We start from the raw sequence: 20,647 nt of genomic DNA, 5'->3' as shown, positions 1-20,647 counted from the left end.
TTTATCGCTTATTGTCTTATCCCTTAAGATCCCTGCAACCGATGAACTCTTACTTAAAACTTTTAAACTTTTGTCATCTTATTGCTGGTAAGTTATTTATAAAAATAATTCTACAGTGCCTTCACATTCTAAGAATTCGAAACCGATTAATATCTGCTGGATTAGAACCGGTTCTCAGCCATACTGAAAAATCATGTATAGCATCGTTTTTCAGACAATTTTCCTAGAATATTAAAATATAAATCATAAAATTAAAACCAGTTTTTTAGACCTGGCCTTCGTCTTCTAGGGGCTGACAAATTAAACTGGTTTTAATTTACAATTTTTCATTTTGATATCCGCGGAAAGCTGTTTATAATACTTAAACTTGTATAGGTTGGGAATGCGAGGTGAGCTGTACTGTCTGGCCCTGGACAACCTCAGATTGCCGTAAGTTTTTCCGTCAGTTATAACAATTTATTTATACCTGGCTTTGTATATAATTTCCTAGGTCGACGTCCTAATGGGTGGGAATGGTCAATCTTGGGGTTGAATTGGAAAAGTTACCCATTTAAAAAAAAAACAAAATAGGACCAATAGATAATAATGTATTATTATAAGCACAACCAAACGTATTAGACGGTTAAAAAGATCTTAATGAGTATATACTTTTTTATAATTTAGGAATTTAGCTGATATTCCGGAACATTTCCATAACGAAGCTCAACTTCTTATCTCTCAACTACAATTTGAGGTAATAGCAAAGACATACCGCAATTCTAGTATTATTGGATGTAGAAAAATTTAATTATGACAGGCGAAAATTGTCGTCAATTTGGGTTGCTAACATGGACATCATTTATTGGTTAGTTCTTGCATCCAGTAGGAGGAGATTGTTTAAAGGGGTGGATGATGAGGATCGTTATTTTATCCAGCTACAAGTTTCCTTTTATAAGAGTACTATGATAATCTGGTGTAAGATTGATTATTAATAAACCTATTATTATAATGTGCCTGAACTGAAAAAAAAATTAATGTTCTTACCCTAACTATGGAGTAGCTGCGCTACTAAAAAAATCTGATAATGATATGTAGCACTCATATAGATATATAGATATTGTATAGATATGTCACAAAATGACATGATTTTTAACAATTCTGTGTATTTCACAGAGGATCTAGTTATATAAATTTCTTATCTTTCAAATCGTGTATAAGAGGTTTTGTGAAATAAGAAAAATTATACTTTTCAAGTTCAACTTACAAGTTTTTTTTTATTTCAAGAAACCTTGATTGATTTGTGCTTTTGGGATTTCCCGGCTTATGTTAGGGGGGATTCTTTAAAAAATCGGAGAAAAAGAATCCCTTAAATTTAGAGGACGAAACCCCCCTGAATCTTAACATAGAAAGTCGCAATTACAATGCATTCGTGATGCAAAAAATAAATATTATTAATGAGGTTCCGTGAATTGAAATTTATTTCTTGCAACTTGATTTGTAATTTTAGATTACAAATTGTAAATAATATACATATATTTTCAATAAGGGCGTGTGGCCTAATGGATAAAGCACCAGACTTCGGATCTGGGGATTGCAGGTTCGAGTCCTGTCACGCTCGATGCTAAATTTTGCCCAGTCTTGTTCATATGATTTTAAAGAAAATTAAGCTTGACTTTCTTTCTATTATGCATTGAAAGCCGACATGAACATAATTTTACGCAAAGCGTGCGTACAATTTTTCTTTATCCCCCACTTAAAATAATAAAGTTGGGGGGGGGGGGGTTGAGCCATCTGAACCAGCTAAAATTATATTTTACAGGGAGGGCTTAAGAATAAGCAAAGCATTCTTATTGTGGTACACATTTTTAACAATGGATGTAGGATAAACGTAGAAATTATGACAAGAGAAAAATTGTCGTCATTTAGGTTGCAATATCCCCTCGCATTTATTGGTCGGGCCGTTTATTCAGAAGGAGGGGAGGGAATGGGATAAAAGAGGAGGATGGGGGAGATCGTTATTTAAGTCCGCTACAGAGTTTACTTTATTAGGTATAGAACATGAAAACCTGGTGTAATGTGTAAGATCCAAGTTTAAAAAATCCATTTCTTTAACATTATTAATTTTATAGGAGAGATGGGTAAAGTGCATGGATTTTGTTTTCCGCTCCTGGGTGTGCTGCAAGTCTCTCAATACCGGTGTACAAATTAAGAGGGAGGTCAAAGGTAAAAATTTCATTAAGCCAAATCCTAAAGAATTTTCTAAGCTATCCTATAAGTTAGTGTAGCCTTCGCTTTACATAGATTGATGTATAAATGAATATGTAATACTTTTTACATCCTAACTCCTTGGCTAACGATTTGGCCAATTGTGTTTTTTTAGCGGATTTTTGAAATTTTAACTATGCTAGCTAAAACAAGGACAGGGTTATTGTCAATAGAGCAGCATTTCTTTTAAATAGTTTTTTTTTGTCAAAGAAGACAAAGAAATGAAATGCATCGAATTAAATCTTAGAAAATTTGTTGAATCAAGGATTGATTTATAAAGAATTTACTTTGTCTACCTATCAAGTTGTGGTGGATATTTATGTTCTGTGAAAAGTTATTTTCTCGTCTGTTATCTAATATATTTGCCTGAAGTTTCTAGTGAGGATATCTGAGACCAATGGTCAAATACTCTCCTTTTATAAAACTCACAATTCTGTTGTTAGCGCATCATATTATAGACAGCTTTAACGGATTATTTATACACTAGCGGCTAGGCCCCATATATGCCTCCTGTAGCACTGGAGGAAAGGCGGGGTTGGGCCGGTAAGTCGACCTTTTCACTTTCAATTTTTATAAAGAAAAGTTGAAAATATTTTTGGGGGACGATTTCTCTTGGGAGGTGGTGGTCCCCTCTTCCAAAATACCTATAAACCTTCCAAGGACCTATGAGAAGCTACCCTGTAAAGGAGAACCACATCGGTTCAGCGGTTAGCGAGATCCTTCGTTACAGACAAATAGACAGAAAGACATCCTGTTACTTTATTATAAAGAATATACATTATAGGATTGAACTTTGTGACCCTGGATGGTAACAAAATAGGAAGCAAGGGAGACATGAATGGAGGATATATAAATCCAAACAACATGCTACGCAAATATTACAAGTTCAAGTAAGTTTCATTTTTATCAGGTATAGGACAATGGACGATTTCCCTATCCACCTCTCCCTAAAAAAAAACAAGGATGACAACATCCAGAAAAGCGAAGCTTTGAAACGGTAAGACAAACGAACAATTGGGGGGGTTGGTAATGTCCCACCCCCCAAGAAAATAGTTATAAACCTTCCAGAGACCTATGAGAAGCTAGGTACCCTGTAAAGAAGAACCCGATCGGTTCAGCTGTTAGCGAGATCCTTCACTACAAACAAACAGACAGACAGACATCGTTCTACTTTGTATTATAGATAACCGCAACAGATATTAAATTCAATTCTGGAAAAAAAAAACTAATTCTAATGTAAATGAGATAAAAAGTTTCTTGACCCTGACGTGATTTGAACACGCAGCCTTCTGATCTGGAGTCAGACGCGCTACCGTTGCGCCACAGAGTCACTTATGTACCCATCTAAAATTTGACATAATGTAGATTTTTATTCTTTTGCCATGCATAGTTTACATACCTATTACAAGTATTGGTAACGAAACTACTCTATAACTCTGAAATTTCTTGGCAATATATGTATTCTATCACCTATGAGCATTTACTACTTGGCTCAATATGTCAATCCAAATAGGTTATGGGAAATGTGTTTTAATTGACTACTATATAAGATTCCAGATTTTTTGTGAATATTCCACAATGCAAAGTTTTATCATGTTTTCGCTACTGATAGATATGATTAGTGTTGGGCCGGATAACCAAAAATTTCTTCATACCCGCCGAACGCAGGCTGCGGCGGCGGGTATGAACGTTCTGGACGTTATTTTGATATGTGTACGTAACGTATTTTGAAATTTGTATTTTTGTACGTTTTACGTTTTTTTAAAAATAATAAGAATCAAATATTAGCAGAAAAGTAATTTGTATGTTTTGTACGAAAATTTTTGCAAAAACAATAGGTGTATTATTTAAATAAATTCAATAATATCTTCAACTTTCATAGAACAAAAATATGTATGTAAATTATGCATATATGTTATTAGAACTTACAGTTTAAATTTATGGATTTGAAATATATGTCCTATAGATATAGTTTAAACTATTGAACAGAAAGAGATATGCCGTTGACTAAATTCAAGTTTAAATGCATTTCATGCTACTACCCCTTTAATAGATTTTACGATAATTTTTTTCAAATTCTTTATATACTTGGGTAAATTTTCTGAGATACCATATGGTGCACAGTGTAGGATTAAGAAGTCTTATTTTCTGGTATCTTCAGTTTTTAAAGAATAAGAATCAAATATAAGTATAAAAGTATTTGTATATTTATTTGTATTTGTACAAAAAGTATTACAAAAATAGTATATTATCTATAATGCAAAGTAGAATGATGTCTGTCCGTCTGCTTGTCCGTCTGTATATCAGAAGCCTAATATCTCAGTAACCACTGAACCTATTGTGCTCTACTCTTCATGGAATATACCTAATAGTCCTGTGATGGTTTTTGCTATTTTCTTTGGGGGAGGGACACTTAAAGCTTTTTACTTTCTACTAGGATTAGAGGCTTCGTATCCCTCTTTTATAGAATCGTTTGTTGGAAATTTTTCAAAAAAAATATAAAAAAAGATTGTGATTATTTTTTTCATTTAGGCTTCGCCCCAGGGTGCGGTGGGGGTTCCCCCACCCCCCTGATTTGCATTAGTTTACAAAAATAAATTGAGGGGTGGTTGATTTTTTTTGGGGGGGGGGGTGGGTTTCCCACACTCTAAGAAAATAGCCTAAAACTACCACAGGACTAGTAGATATATTCCCTGAAGATTAGAATTTAGAACCCAATCTGTTCAGCGGTTACCAAGATCTTAAGCTTTAGACAGACAGGCATTGATTTACTTTGTATTAAAGACTAGTATTTTCTGAGATCTTTAGCAATAGACAAAATAACCCTATATCCTATTATATGTTTATCCTATAAATCCTTTTTTTTCTGTAACAAAGAATCTCGCTAACTGCTGAACCGACATGATCTTTGTGAGGTTGTAGGCTATTTTCTCTGTCCTTCCATATCCCTTCAAGAACCTGTATTCAAAATGGTAGAAAAATAGCCTAAAACCATCTCGGTAACTGTGTGAAGTAGTTATGAAAATCTTAAGCATTAGACAAAAACTACTTTATCTAATAGAATATACTTAGTACGTAATAACAAGATGTATGTCTCTCTGTCAGTTTATTTGTACCGAAGGTTCTCGCTAAACGCTAAACCGATATGGTTCTCTTTTACAGGGTAGCTTCTCATAGGTCCTGGGAGAGGGTACAACCACCCTCCCAAGAGAAACTACTCTTAGAAAAAAATCACAACCCTTCCCCTATTTTTTCTTTCTTTTTAAAATTGAAATCAGAAATGGGGGTGGTCTACTCCCCCTTCCCTCACTAAAAAAATTATTAGCGAAGCTACTCTATAATCACTTTGTCAGTCCGTTATGCTATCAGAGAAACGTGATTTTCTCAGCTCCTGTTTTTTGATTGAATAAGTTCACATTCTACATATTTTCATTGAGATTTGCCTTTTGGTTGGGTGCTAGATCTATTCCTAGATTTTCTTTTTTTCATGGTTTTCTTGACTTCTATTCAAGGTAGACGGCTGAAATTTTCAGGGAATAAATAAATTCACATTCTACATATTTTCAAAAAGTTTCTTTAAGGTTTGTCTATTTGTTGCAGTGCTAGATCGATTCCTAGATGTATAGGTTTTTGTGATTTTCACAACTTATATTCCTGATAGACGGTTGTAATTTTCAGGGATTGTACTAGTTTTCATTCTTAATACTTCCACTAAATTTCATTGAGATTTGCTTGTTGGTTGGGGGGCTGAATTTATTCCTAGATTTTCACGTTATTAAATATTTTTAAAAGGTTTTGTGATTTATTAAAATAAGTTAAATGCTTATTTTTTACAAGACTAATCTATAGTTTATATAGTTCCCAGATTTCCATCCAGAACTTTTGAGCTTCGCTACTTAAGGATGTTGTCAAAAAATGGGTTTTTGAATTCAACTCCCCTCCCCCCTAATTTAGTTCCTCTAGAGGCCTCTAAGGGCGTAGTCGCTGGTCCTTATAATAGGATATACTTTGTACATAATAACAGAATGTCTGTTTGTTTGAACCAAAGAATCTCGCCAACCACGGAACCGATATGGTTCTCCTTAACAGGATAGGATAGCTTATGTATGTTGTCATCCATGTTTTTTTTATTGAATTCAACTCTCCCCTCCTCAAGTGCCCCTAGAGGCCTTTAGGAGCGTAGACGCTAGTTCTTTTGAATAGAGTAATAGGATATCTTGTGTCTGTCAGTTCGCTATGGTTCTCCTTTACAGGTAGCTGCTAGTAGACTTAAATGTATTGATAATAGGTAACTAGGAAATTATTTAACTTATTTTTATTAGGAATGTACGTTTTGTACGTTTTTTTACTTTTTTTATGTACGTAACGTATTTTTTTTGTGTACGTTATGTACGTTTTTTATTTTCAAAATTGGCTGGCCAGTCTGTATAAGATTACATTGCCGGATATCCGGCTGGATAGTTTCAATATCCGGTGTCCAGCCGGATATCCGGCCAAACCCTAGATATCATACCTGTAATACCTATAATATACTTTTGTTTTAATATAGAGAGGCAGAGGAGAAGTATTATAAATGCGAGGGAGAGCTACAAGAATTAGAGGCTGAATTGCAACAATTGACCTCGACAATCGCTCAACAGCAGAAAGAGGTATTATAATATAAAAGTGTAGGTTTTAGGTCTAAATGTGTTTCTAACTACTAGTAAAGGGCGAGCAAAAATGCGTAGATTTTTAAAATTTAAATTGTGTGACTTGCGTTAATGGTAGAAAAAGGGTATGCATACTGTTAGAACCGCTAGTCATGACTATAAACTCCAATTTTTTTGAAATATAAGAATCATTCATGTACTGCGCATAGTTTTGTAGCTACGTGTTAAAATGTCCCACTGACTGAATTTGCGACTATAATTTATTAACAGTTAGGTATCAAGATACAGGTCTGACTGGACTGATTCTCATTTACAATGAAGGCTCCCATGGTTTTAACTATTTTTTGGGATAGGGTAGCTCCCCAATTGCTCAAGAAAGACCAAATTTCTTACTTTTTCTAACTAAATTAGAAGTGGTTGGTAAATGATAAATACCCCCCCTCCCCCTTGAATAGCCACTACACTGTTGTAAGCATATAGACCGTTACTAGCCACAATAATGAAAATGGTGTTTTTTTCTAAGAAGTTTAGGACAATACTCTACAAGCCTTTCCTCTATCCAAGAGTAATATTTAATATCTTTTCAGTTGGACGGAGTGAGCAAGGAGTTTGAGACGAATCAAGATCACATGGGCAAGCTTCAAGTAGAAATTGGGTACATTTTTTATTTTAATAATCAATTTTAATATATCAATCATTAGCGGCTTCTTCCCCTAGAGGCCTCTAGAGGCAATTGAGAAGAGGGGAAGTTGAATTCGAAAACCCAAGGTGTTATTTCTAGGGTCCATTTCTCTTGGGAGGGTGGTGGTACCCTCCCCCAAAATAGTTATAAACCTTCCCAGTACTTATGAGAAGCTATCCTGTAAAGGAGAACCTTTTCGGTTTGGTGTTTAGCGAGATCCTTCGGTACAAACAGACAAATATAGTGACATCCTTTTACTTTATTTTAAGGATACACAGACAAAGCTGGAATAATCCAATCCCTAAATAAACATAGAACATAAAAGGATGTCTGTAGCATAAGATCTGGCTAACCGCTGAAATTCTTCTACTTTACAATAGTTCCAGGGAAGGTTTTAAACTATTTGGGAGAAGATACCCTACAATCTCAAAAGAATTTGCACACAGTTCACTCGAAGCGACAGTAAGAGAAAAAAAATTTCCCAGATATAAGGCCAACTGTTTCTAAAATGTCCCAATGAACATATAAATTTAGTGGAAAAGCGAAAATCTTAAAATGAGGTTTTTTTGAGAAAATTGGATTTGAAAATTTCAAGTTCAATTTTCATCCCCTAGAAGTTATCAAAATTTGGAACAACTTTGCTTTTATGAAGTCTTTCATAAAACCTTTCTATATATGATATATTTAAGGCTGAATTTCCGTGACCTTAGCAAAGCAACTGACAAAAATGGCCATTAATTAACTGCCTTCTGGAGTGGTTTTATGAAGAACTTTATAAAAGCAAACTTGTTCAAAATTTTAAATAAACAATCTTTGCTTTTCTTGTCATGATTATACGATAACCCCTAGGGGATGAAAATTGAACTTGAAATTTTCAAATCTAATTTTCTCAACAAGGCCTCATTTTAAGATTTTCGTTTATTAATACTAAATTTATATGTTCATTGGGACATTTTCGAAACAGTTGGCCTTATGTCTGGGAAATTTTTGTTCTCTTACTGTCGCTTCGATTGAACTGTGTGCACCGTTTCCTTTAAAAACAAACATGGTACATGGTAAGTGGAGATTAACTGCCATCCCTCCCTCGCGTCCTCTAGGGGCGTAGCCGCAAGTTATAATAATAGATGCTCCCAATTTGTCAGAAACCAAACTTACATATTGTAATTTAATAGTACTAAAATAGTTTTATCGAGCGTGACAGGACTTGAACCTGCAATCCCCAGATCCGAAGTCTGGTGCCTTATCCATTAGGCCACACGCCCTTACAGAAAATGTGACAATAATTTATAATATTGCTTAGTTTACATATCTGTCAAAGTTAGTCGCAAGAATTGTAGACAAGATTCACTAAACCTATCATGTTCATACTAAATAGGTTGCGTGAGTCATTTCTTTCTGACTACGTCATTCAAAGAGAGAGGACTAGATAGTAGAAACAAAGGTTTCGAGATTATATCTATGACTATTGCGAACATCAATGCAAGAAGGTTTTACACCATAAAGTATTTACTTCTACTCTTTGAATAGTAACAGGGCGTGTGGCCTAATGGATAAGGCACCAGACTTCGGATCTGGGGATTGCAGGTTCGAGTCCTGTCACGCTCGATGTTCATTTTACTGTACCATGTATAGCTAAATGATTTTTTTACCCCCCCCCCCCCTTATAAAAATATGAAATATAGTCAGTTGGAGATGGAGAATGTTGAGCTTGGAAACCAACTGGACTCGCTTCACAGAGCTATTCTAAACAAGGTACTTTCAGTAAATCACAACATCCATTGTAATGTGTAATTAATATGTCAAAAAGTTCTGTTATATATGATATACTCTAGTTTATTGTTTATCTCTCTGATTCCTGGTAATTGTTATTTAAAAAGTAAGAAAAGATTGGTTTGGTTTTATTTGGTTTTTATTTACCTATGCATGATTGTCAACAAACATTTTATAAATAAGAATTCATTAGGTTTTTTTTTATCTATCTGTTTGAGAAGAATATACCTATAGAATCACTTTACATAGAACATACAATTTTGTCTGACAAAAATTTTAATTTAATTATATACCAAGTATGAAATGTATGTAACAAATACCTTAATGGCCAAAGTATATTTGAAATGAAAATAGAAAAAGAGATAAATGGACTTTTGAACTTAAATACCTAAATCCACAACAACAATTTACAATGCTAATTACGATATAAAATCCTTCCTACTTTAACACCTAGTAGCGGCTACGACACCTAGAGTCCTCTGTGGCACTTAATTTTTTTAAAGATAAAACCTAACATGTCTATGTTGCGTTCAAGTAAGGATATATTTGTCTGTTTTTTAGCTTGTCAAAACTACCTTTATTCATACTGTTGTGCGTGTGTGTTGCTTTAATGTATTCCTGTACAGGAATCTGATATTGAAAAGTGCCAGGCAGCGAATAGGGATAGAAAGGAGCTCATGGAACTACCTCATAATCAAACCAGGTAAAAACATATGGTAGACCAAAAACAATTAATATGCGCAATATTTTTTGTTCCTAAGATATTGATAGAAGAAAGGGTTGTAGTTTATTTTACAGGCAATTGTCTTTTTTGTTTGAGGGATGATAGAAAAGAATATGTTTCTTTGATGGGAAGATAACTTGTGTTTATATCTGCCTCACTTTAAATAAGCAAGTTATTTTGGCAAAATTAAAATAAGAATTTTGTTTTGTTTAGATTAAACTATTTGCCCGTTTAGAAAAATAAGATAAATGATATTAAGAAAGAACAAGATATTTCTTCTAATATTCAGTTAGCCATCCTCATATGTAAAAAAAAACGTTTCAACAGTAGATGTGTCATAACAAGGATGACAACATCCATAAAAGCGAAGCACTGAAACGGTAGGACAAACGGACATTAACACTTGTATAGTGTCAGAACTGAATAATCATAATACAAAAGTATAAGGGTCAAAGTAAAACTGTAAGTAAATTTGTTGAAAAACTGCTTGATTCGGGATAATGTTTATGGACATGCTTACACATTACATTTTTAGGACTTGATTATAGTTGCTCCGCTTATTACATTATACTTTGTTGTTCCAGGAATCAATATACCAAAAATCAGATCAATCAGATGATTAGTTCACATAAAAATTTGTTGTTAAAAAAGTAAAAAAATCAACATTAAAATGGACGTACGGACATTTTGGTAATGATTATAGAGTTGCTACGCTTTCTTAATCGTACCTAACTACTAAAGGAATCACCATGAAAGGCAGTCAGTTGAGGAAAGGCAGTCATAGAGAGAACATGTCTCTCTGTGCAAACATTAAAATAATTAAAAATGTGATACTAGCGTGTGACTAAATTAAACACATTTCAAAATGAAACTAAATTTTTTTGCTAACAATTGTAGCAAGTTTTTTTCCAAAAGTACTCAGATCAACTCCAAAACACAAAAGGTAAAATTAGTAAAATAAACATAAAACAAAAATATAATGATATACAAACTGAAATACTTTTTTCATATCTGGTCCACATATAAACACAATATGCCCAATCCGCTGCTAATCAGACTACTCTTACTCTTACAAAATCAAACTTTTTAAAATTAGAACAATCCCAAAAAAGAATGTTAAAATTGTTAGGGATGCACATTATTTGTCTGCAGGACAAGCCTGATTAGAAGCTCCAAGTAATCCTAACTTAAACATCGAAAAGAAATGGATGCACACAGAAAATAAAGATATTTATGTAAAGTACATTCCGTTATAAAAATGTTAAATATTTCTTTATTTTCATATATAATAATTCATTTTAAATGAAATAACAACTTATTTCTTTCTTACACAACAAGAATTTGCTTAATAAGCATATCAAATATAACATTCATAAATAAAACAAGAATTTGCTTAATAAGCATATCAAATATAACATTCATAAATAAAAGTTTAACACTTTAAATTTTTTAAAATCATCTCATTTTTTTCAGGAAAAAAGACTTGTTATCATAAAATAAATTACTTTAAAAGACAAATTACTAAAAATACTAAAATTACTAAAATACACTAAAAAAAAAAACTAAACAAATACCTAAACTACAAAAAATGACAAACATAAAAATAAACACTAAAAAAAAAAATACTTTACAAAAAAAAATTACACTTTAAAAATACACTATAAAATAATACACTTTTTAAGTAAAAAATATGCAAAAATATAGACCTACATCAAAAAACTTGACTTAATTAAAAAATACTCTAACACAATAAAAAAATGAAATTATCAGCAAAAGTAGGTTTATATCAGCCTTCCTTTTCTCATCTCATTGGAAGCCTGCTGGTTTTATTAAGCTTGGTGTAGCTTTAAAGCATTTTAAACTGTAACCCTGTAAATTTAACCTGGTCAACTGTAAGACTCCACTGATTGAAGCATATCATAGGAGGGTGTTGACCATGGTCTGCATGTAATATAAATTATAAATTTTTATAAAATTGTAATCTTATCAAATGTAGATTCGAAAATATATATTCATTCATTCATTCATGCAAAATTTGAAATCGATAGGACAATTCTAACATGCCTAAATTAATGAAAAAAGCTATCCGTTTCGGACGGACGGACGTACGGACGGACCGACCCTAATCATAGAAAAGCTTCGCTTTTAACAACCTCATATTTTTTCTTTCTAAATCCATTAATGCCGCAAATTATTCACAATGGACGATAATAATACTGAAATACCTCCCCAATTATTCCGTCTGAAGGTTATAATTATTGGTGGAAAAGTTTAGACGCCAACCAATTAAGGTTTAAAAGAAGTAGTAACCAAATGGTTTAACCCATACCAATGAGAAATCGTGTAAACTTTACTATCAATTGTTTCCACCCTCCTTGAATATCACGAAACCTCTTATGTTTAAATATTCTGTAAATCAATAAAATGCCTAAAAATCTGTATAAATATGTTAAAGTATAAAAATTAACTTGATTTTATTGAAAACCGATGCTATGCGGACGCAAAAATGTGGAACGCTTCACGATTTTGCGTGTCATCCTTGCGCAGGGGCCATGCTAATCTTCTCTGTATCGTTCCAATTTTAGTATATGTACTGCCGAAGCAAGTACATAGAGGAGGGGAAATTTAAAATTTTTGACAATCTAATAATGGTCTACAATTCTACAAAAATCACGAAACCTTTGGAAGTTAGCTGGGGGTATATCTTGTTTTTTCATATAACTCAAGAGGGGTGGGTAAGAAGGGGAGGAAAAGGGGAAGGGGGTTGTGGGGAAATTTTTCTTTAGAAATGTTTGTCAGAATACCATTCGGGATATTTCCCTGAATAATAGTGAGTTCATCCACCGATTTGTAAAAATGTATCTTATGTTTAAAAACTTCTAATATGTATTATGTTTTAAGAATATCTTTGTTTATGCATTTTAGTATGTAAAAAACTATTAAAATACTCAAAGAAATCCCTTAAATACAAAGAATGAAATGTACAAAAATGTACCATGAATTAACTTCCATCCATTTTAATATTTAGTTTGAGCTCAGCAGACAGGGAGGCACTGAAGATGTACGACCAGGAGTTGAAGAGAATCATCGCTCAAATCAAGAAGTCCAATCTACAGCTGAACAACATCAATACGGAAATCGCTGATAAAGGTTACATTAGTTCTTTTCTAATTTAATTTGACGAACTTTACTTATTATTTTGCGGATTTTTTAATTAAAAAAAAAAGTAAGCATCACATTCATTTAGCTATTTAATGATTATTATATTGAAATTTTAGTTCTTTAAATATCCCTAAATTTGATGCAGCAATTAAACAACAATCTTTTTTTATTAACATAAATGTTTTTCATTTAAATTTTTTTCAGAAACAATTTTGGAAGTAAAGCTTCTTCCACAGTTGAATCAGCTAAAGGAAAAAGAGAAATCAGATTTGTCCAAAGCGGTAAGAGTTTTTTTTAATTTACAATATTTTTCGTTGATTTAAAAAAAAATTATAATTTTGCAATGGGTAGGCTCGAACTCGGGACCGCTATAGTAGTTTCATAATTGTGCCGCATAGTGTCGCTAGTAGTAAATACAGATTAGAATTGTTGATGGAGAGTCACAAAGAGCTGCGCGGTTTCTACTTGATTAACCCGCAACCTCCCTATTCATTGATTTCTTATATTTATTTATTTTCAATTTAATATAACAAAAATATGTTTTTTTTATGGTTAAAGTTATGGTTAAGTTTTATGTTAAACATTAAAAATATGAATATATATAAGATATTCACAACTTTTTTGTACTTTAAGGTTTTTTAATTTAATACAAAATACTTTCCCAACTAATTATATACATATAGGGGTTCTTTTATTTTAATATCACAGTATTTTATTTTATTTTTAATCACTTAATAATTCTTGAATTTAAAATAAATTACATGGATCGAAGTAATACACATTCCTCAATGAATGTTTTTAAATCTGTACTTTTGTCATCTTAAAAGGAATTTTGCCCTTTGTAGCTATTTTTTATTCAGGGTGGGGGGGGGGGGAGAGTGGATTAATTTATGTATCATAGTCCCCACCATTCCTGTTTATTATCAAAAGTTCTTACTGGTAATGAATTTCATATTTGAAATGCTTCCGCAACACTAGCGCTGGACTCTATAAGCGGAGAAAGTTGGAACTAAAAGTTATCCTTATAAACACAAGTTTTGACTATATATCTCGACTGGAAGCGTGGCGAGCTTCTGTAATCCTGCTTCTGGGAGGTCAGAGATTGGGATGGTTTGAGGAAGGGGATTACTGGTTATCATTGATTCATGTTGAATTGGCGTCCGCACTAAGCCTGGCATCAACATGGCCATCTCGGGGGAGCCCGAGGTGATCAGGTTGCTTAATGAGGGGCGGACTGGGCCAGAGGGGAAACCCAGCAGCCAAGAGTTCCCGTGTCGGTCAGTAGTCGGACCGCGCTAATGAGTGGTCGATGATAATCAGCCCTTCCAATATAAACAAACTAAAATCTTTTTAAAATTAAATATGATTTTTTTGCTTTTAGTGTTGAAAATAGGTTTTGTTATTAAATTAAAAGGATCGTGGAAAGAAAACGAAGTAGTGAATTTCGTCGTATTTTCACAGTAGCTTTCCTCCTATTTTTAGCTCCTGTGGGGGGCTCTAACCCTTCGGGGCAATCATTAACATTTACTTAACATTACAAAATAACTTATTATAAGCTACTGTAAAAAATGAAAATACAACGAAATCCGCTAGGTACTTAGTTTTCTTTACATGATCCAAATATTTCCTTTCTAAATTTAAAATATCAATTAACCCTAAATTAAAGTGTTTTCTAGTAATAAAAGTATGCAAATAGGAAAAAAGGATTTGACCCCGACGTGATTTGAACACGCAGCCTTCTGATCTGGAGTCAGACGCGCTACCGTTGCGCCACGGAGTCTTATTTTGTTATGGTAAAACACTTCAATATTGCCAAATTTTGCACATAATATTTGCAAATATCCTGAAATAAAGAACAAGAATTTCGAACTTTCTATCTTGTTTTTCTGGACTATACTAGGAGTAATAGGGGCATTGGGCTTTTAAATAAAACTAGTCCCCAAAGTTTAATACAACGTTTTCTCATTTGTTGGCCTATCAACTTTGGAGACTTAAATAGAATTTTGATTGGTTAGTTCATGAAGTTGAATTCCATACTTGTAATGTACACAAGGGGTAATTTTGTGTATCATCATTTGGGATGTAGATTAGTTGATGGCTAATTGTCTTATCCCTTGATATCCCTGGATATATTAAATTTATGTCCGTGAATGCGTTCACAAGGTTTCTCCACACATGCTAGATTCTGCACAAAGCAAATTTTTCACCCTGCTTATATAAGCCTCTATAGCTCAGTGGCAGAGCACTGGTCTTGTAAACCAGGGGTCGAGAGTTCAATCCTCTCTGGAGGCATTATTTTCAATTTCAAACTAAATGACTATTCAAATTTTGATATGTTGAATCTTTTGAATAGTGATTGACTTTTCTGTAAATAATTCATAAAGCTTTTTATTTTAAAGTCTTAAAAAGTGCATGCTCCAGGTGAGGCTCGAACTCACAACCCCGGCATAACTCTATGTACTGTCTATAAGTACCGTGCGCTAACCGATTGCGCCACTGGAGCACTTGCTGTGAAAGTCAAGAATTTTAGATTGGGTCCTTATTGGACATGGGTGTAAAAATCATTGAGAAGCATGATTTATTAATAATGAAATTGAAACATTTGCATTAAAGAAGGATTCATAAATAGATGCAAATAAAGCCATGGTAGACTAAAGGCTGTTAGATATAGTCTCAGCCAATTATGTTAATGTTATAATAATGAATACGCGAAATTTGCAACCATTTCTCCTCTAGGACTGCAGAAAAAGCTAACTTTAATAATAAGTTTAGTTTACCCACGGCGAGACTCGAACTCGCAATCTTCGGTTTAGGAGACCGACGCCTTATCCATTGGGCCACGCGGGCTGTTGCTACGTAGTCCCAAAAATGAAATACTGCCTTCTTTTGATAGAAGCGCGACGTGCTAAATACAAGCTGACCGGAACAAAGCTAGCTACATGTATGAATTGTTAATGGTTAGGTCTATTCTACATAAATTTAAATCTGTTCATGTAATTTTGTTTTCCATATATTGCATGTAATACTTTTTTTCTTCGTTGAATGCACTTAAACAAATTCTCAAAAAAAAATTAAAACGAGTATTTCGCATCCGGCAGGATTCGAACCTGCGCGGGGAAACCCCATTGGATTTCAAGTCCAACGCCTTAACCACTCGGCCACGAATGCTATTGAAAGCTATTGGGTTTATTAAAAACATGACAAATAGATCTTGACAAGTACCAAATTTACCTGATAGTTGTTCAATTAATGTTTTAAAAAGTTGGTATTTTTTGGTGAAACATTTTCATGGAAAATTGTCTAGGTATACTATACATGATTTTCAATATGGTAGAGAAGGTGTTTTATGCCAGTGGATATTTTCTATGGTGTTTTAGTCTGTTATCAAAAATGCAGTGGCCAAATTTCTTGCTGTTTAAATAGGTATGTCAATTTTTACTTTGTTTAATACGAGGGGATGTAGCTCAGTGGTAGAGCGCATGCTTTGCATGTATGAGGCCCCGGGTTCGATCCCCGGCATCTCCAAGATGAAATCCTTTTAGTTTTATCTTTTTATCTCTCTTTAATTAACAATTGGCCTCGACCTTACAGAGATCTTAAGCTTAAACAAATCTTATTTATGATATACATTTAATATGAAAAATCTTATTTGACCCCGACGTGATTTGAACACGCAGCCTTCTGATCTGGAGTCAGACGCGCTACCGTTGCGCCACGGAGTCACTTGATACATTTTTTGTAAAATTTAAGGTACACCACATCTTCTCTTTCTATAGAACTGTCTAAAATCTTCTCGGAGCAACTCTCTGATAACGGAGAATTTATATCCTCAAAAAATTACGAAATGTGTTATTTTGGTAAGGAAATTTTGTATGATAGGTTTTGTGACTATTATACAAAAGTTCAGACTAAATATAATGGAGAGGTTGAGAGATCTCACTTTTCTTTGATTGCGACTATGGTGGTTAATAATCTTATTTCAGATAAATATATAGTTTTATCAACCCTAAATAGATGGGCGTGTGGCCTAATGGATAAGGCACCAGACTTCGGATCTGGGGATTGCAGGTTCGAGTCCTGTCACGCTCGATATTTTTTTTAAAGACAAAAAATTGAAATTTTTTTTTATGATATTGTTTCAGTTTACATAAAAATGTTTCTTTTTTATGAATATAGCCAAATAATTATAATAAAATTTATATTCGGGCCTTAAATATTTATTGGTGAGAAAACAATATTTATTGAAATGAAATAAAGTTAAGGATGAAATATAAAAGTATACATACATACAAAATAATTAATACAAATAAATAGGTTTCGTGATTTAAAATATTTATTCTTGTGACTAAATTTGTAATTTGGTTCAATGAAGGAAGATTGTTAATATTATCCATTTATGTTAACAAGGGCGTGTGGCCTAATGGATAAGGCACCAGACTTCGGATCTGGGGATTGCAGGTTCGAGTCCTGTCACGCTCGGTAATGGTTTTTTATAGACAAAAAATAGAAATTGTTTTTTTTATGATATAGCTTAAGTTTACCTACATTAAAATTTTTTTTTATGAATGAAACCAAATAATTATAAAACTTATACTCATGGTCTTAAATATTTATTTGTGAATAAAAACAATCTAAAAGCTATGATATTAATTTAAATTAGAGAAAAAGGATAAAATATAAAATGCTGCATGTTTGGTTAAAGGTTTAGAGATTCTAAACAAAAAATAATAGGTTTCGTGATGGAAAATATTTATTCTTGCGACTAAACTAGTCACATGGTTCAATTAGAACAAATTGTTAATACTATCCAATTATTTTAATAAGGGCGTGTGGCCTAATGGATAAGGCACCAGACTTCGGATCTGGGGATTGCAGGTTCGAGTCCTGTCACGCTCGATATTTTACAACATGAAAATATTTGTATTATATTGTAATACAAGTGGCTTCGCCCCTAGCCTTGAACATTTAATGACTTTTTAACACTCATTTAAAATAAAAAAAATCTAATTTGAATTAGTCATATAAATGACCAAATTAAGTAACTACTACAATACAATACTTTTTTAGTAATATCTTTGGCCATTACTTAGGTACATGTGTCAAGTCCTAGGATGCTACTAAAAAATCTTATATTATTTCTGTAAAAAGATGAACTGGCATGTAAATTTCATTTCTCCTCAAACATGACTGTCACATGTCATTTAAAAGTCAGGTCTCCACAAAAATGACTGTCATTTAAAAGTCATTTCTATAATCATTTAAATCGGTGCCATTTTAGAAGGGAGTTGAATCTGAAAAATCCCTGACGGTCATGTTTCTGGCGCGATGATTTTAAATGAATAGGTGTAAGGAAAATGAATATTCAATGATTTTAAATGAAAATGTTGACTGGGAATAGTTACCATCGTGGGTTGCCTCGCTTCCTAAATCGTAATCAACTGTTTTAGAAATCATAATGCAAAGTTTTAAATAGATTAGACATTTCTAACATGACTAAATTAACGATAAGAGCTAATTGTCCACGACGGACGGACCGACCATATTCTTAAAAAAGCTTCGCATTTAAAAAGAGGAGGTGTAAATATTCAAATAGGGAAAGGAAAATTTAAACCCACATGGAGGAACAGAGATCGTTAATTTTAAATAAAATTTCTCTAAAAACTATAGATTTTACAATTCTATATAGTGTATAGTTGCACAGGAAAATGAGCCTAAATTACAAAGACTCCGAACTTTATAATAGCCTAAAACTCAACCAGAGTGAGGCTTCGGCCTAGATCGAAGTACTAAACTGTCGGTTTTTATCACTATATTCTCGAATGCCATGAAAAATAGGTTTTTAAGCTCTATCCCCATGGAGGGATCATTAGAGATAAAACACTATTAAAGCATATTGTTATGACGACCTTTAACAAGGATTATCGATAATACTACATATTTGATGGAAGTTTTGATACAAAAAACCTAATTATAACTACAAATTAATCTTATAGGTTTTTTAAAAAATGTGCTATTTCATGGTTATTTTTGTTTAAAACCCATAAAAATATTAACTTAAATCCTAACATTTCCATGTTATTTTATATTTTTAGAATTCTTTACTATGTGACTGCTAAACACGTGGGAGAAGTATAGGAATTTATATTTTGGACAAGACGAGGGAGAGGGAGGGTGGGAGAGAGAGAGAAAGAGACGGATTGGAATGGAGAGAGATAGAGGAACGAGGGGACAGAAAAATCAAAAATGTGTACTCTAAAGCAATACAATAGGGAGACGACGGAAAATAAACGACACAGTTTTTAAATTAACATGGTACTTTTGTCATCTTAGCTTTATGTTGATTTTAAGTGCATCAAATTTTGAGAAATATTCAAATTAGGGATATAAATCTTAAAAAGAAGTATTTTGCCACATCCACCTTTTTTTTCAACACTCAAAATGATTCTTATTTAAGCAAAATTTATTGTTTATATTATAAAATGCCAATATATGATATAATGAAGAAAATGGGTAATTATTATGAAACATTTTTTTACTAACTGTGAGTTGTAGGCAAAATTGTTTTAATAGTAAATTAGTTACGGTTAAATTTTTGCCGTCTACAATCTTAAGCCTAGAGAATGTTAAGCTAGCACAGGCACAAATTTTACGGGCAAAATATAGTTAGTAAATGCGCCGCTAGATGGCTCGGTATTTAAAGAGTTATTTGTTTAATGTATCTAAAATATGATTTTTTATATAATTTTTACCTTAGAAAATACTTAATTAATATATTTTACCTTAATAAGCAACTAAAATTTAAGTTTATAATTTTTCTATTTAAAATAGCGGTAAATACAAAACTACATCTAAAAGTACTCAAAATGAAGCAGTATGAGGCAAGATTATACTTCACAGAATCATTTCTGTAGTATATATCCATTGTTTCTTTTCGAAACTTTAAAATAGCTAAGCCATGATGATGAGCTAAATGTCTAGTCCTGAGCGTGAGAAGGCGTTGATAGTTAATCTGTCAACATATCGATGATCGCTTGGAAGTCACTAGCTGACAACCTAGATGGACTTAGACATCGGCTGAGTGGTATATTCTTTTCTATAGTATGAATGTTCATACGCCTTACCTAATGGAACGCTCCTCCTTCCCATTATATGCCTAGATGTGTTTTATGGGATAATTTAACTGTCGTGGTGCTAACCCTGCGGGGCTACTACAATGTACCCAATACGACTTAACCTATATAAATGCCCACCCCCTGCCCATCTTTTCAAATTAGGAGGGTTTCTATGCTGGACTAAGCACTGGTAGGAAAAATGACGAATTTCGTGTAATGATTTTTATGAACTAGCAACTATTCTAAAAAATATTTGGATCCTCAAGGAGGTACTGGACATTGGGCTATTAATTACACTAGTATC

General features: G+C 33.0%; 1 protein-coding gene and 16 non-coding genes across 17 annotated transcripts in view; 9 read left to right on the top strand and 8 right to left on the bottom strand.

The window, feature by feature from the left end:
- LOC145331577 (structural maintenance of chromosomes protein 3-like) overlaps positions 1-20,647 on the top strand; it is a 57,169-nt gene that overhangs the window by 27,394 nt on the left and 9,128 nt on the right. Inside the window, exons 13-22 of the mRNA XM_080176320.1 lie at positions 376-429; positions 664-733; positions 2,109-2,202; positions 3,029-3,134; positions 6,794-6,893; positions 7,481-7,548; positions 9,258-9,327; positions 9,972-10,048; positions 13,098-13,219; positions 13,436-13,512. Coding sequence (XP_080032446.1) covers positions 376-429; positions 664-733; positions 2,109-2,202; positions 3,029-3,134; positions 6,794-6,893; positions 7,481-7,548; positions 9,258-9,327; positions 9,972-10,048; positions 13,098-13,219; positions 13,436-13,512 — 838 coding nt within the window. The remainder of the gene's footprint in view (positions 1-375; positions 430-663; positions 734-2,108; positions 2,203-3,028; positions 3,135-6,793; positions 6,894-7,480; positions 7,549-9,257; positions 9,328-9,971; positions 10,049-13,097; positions 13,220-13,435; positions 13,513-20,647) is intronic.
- TRNAR-UCG (transfer RNA arginine (anticodon UCG)) lies at positions 1,525-1,597 on the top strand. The gene has a single exon. It is a non-coding gene; the product is annotated as a tRNA-Arg (tRNA).
- Positions 3,503-3,574, bottom strand: TRNAW-CCA (transfer RNA tryptophan (anticodon CCA)). The gene has a single exon. It is a non-coding gene; the product is annotated as a tRNA-Trp (tRNA).
- TRNAR-UCG (transfer RNA arginine (anticodon UCG)) lies at positions 8,765-8,837 on the bottom strand. Its single transcript has one exon. It is a non-coding gene; the product is annotated as a tRNA-Arg (tRNA).
- TRNAR-UCG (transfer RNA arginine (anticodon UCG)) lies at positions 9,108-9,180 on the top strand. The gene has a single exon. It is a non-coding gene; the product is annotated as a tRNA-Arg (tRNA).
- LOC145333032 (U6 spliceosomal RNA) lies at positions 12,572-12,678 on the bottom strand. Its single transcript, XR_013884416.1, has one exon. It is a non-coding gene; the product is annotated as a U6 spliceosomal RNA (small nuclear RNA).
- Positions 14,940-15,011, bottom strand: TRNAW-CCA (transfer RNA tryptophan (anticodon CCA)). The gene has a single exon. It is a non-coding gene; the product is annotated as a tRNA-Trp (tRNA).
- On the top strand, positions 15,452-15,523 carry TRNAT-UGU (transfer RNA threonine (anticodon UGU)). The gene has a single exon. It is a non-coding gene; the product is annotated as a tRNA-Thr (tRNA).
- Positions 15,645-15,734, bottom strand: TRNAI-UAU (transfer RNA isoleucine (anticodon UAU)). Its single transcript is given in 2 exon segments — positions 15,645-15,680; positions 15,697-15,734. It is a non-coding gene; the product is annotated as a tRNA-Ile (tRNA).
- Positions 16,006-16,078, bottom strand: TRNAR-CCU (transfer RNA arginine (anticodon CCU)). Its single transcript has one exon. It is a non-coding gene; the product is annotated as a tRNA-Arg (tRNA).
- Positions 16,318-16,399, bottom strand: TRNAS-UGA (transfer RNA serine (anticodon UGA)). The gene has a single exon. It is a non-coding gene; the product is annotated as a tRNA-Ser (tRNA).
- Positions 16,685-16,756, top strand: TRNAA-UGC (transfer RNA alanine (anticodon UGC)). Its single transcript has one exon. It is a non-coding gene; the product is annotated as a tRNA-Ala (tRNA).
- TRNAW-CCA (transfer RNA tryptophan (anticodon CCA)) lies at positions 16,882-16,953 on the bottom strand. The gene has a single exon. It is a non-coding gene; the product is annotated as a tRNA-Trp (tRNA).
- Positions 17,248-17,320, top strand: TRNAR-UCG (transfer RNA arginine (anticodon UCG)). Its single transcript has one exon. It is a non-coding gene; the product is annotated as a tRNA-Arg (tRNA).
- On the top strand, positions 17,638-17,710 carry TRNAR-UCG (transfer RNA arginine (anticodon UCG)). Its single transcript has one exon. It is a non-coding gene; the product is annotated as a tRNA-Arg (tRNA).
- Positions 18,055-18,127, top strand: TRNAR-UCG (transfer RNA arginine (anticodon UCG)). Its single transcript has one exon. It is a non-coding gene; the product is annotated as a tRNA-Arg (tRNA).
- On the top strand, positions 20,112-20,314 carry LOC145333085 (small nucleolar RNA U3). Its single transcript, XR_013884444.1, has one exon. It is a non-coding gene; the product is annotated as a small nucleolar RNA U3 (small nucleolar RNA).

This window comes from Acartia tonsa, chromosome 1 (assembly GCF_053477335.1).
Source record: "Acartia tonsa isolate MP-2025a chromosome 1, ASM5347733v1, whole genome shotgun sequence".
Lineage (NCBI taxonomy): Eukaryota > Metazoa > Arthropoda > Copepoda > Calanoida > Acartiidae > Acartia > Acartia tonsa.
Note: the sequence above shows the minus strand (reverse complement) of the source record. Positions and strands in the feature narration are given on the sequence as shown.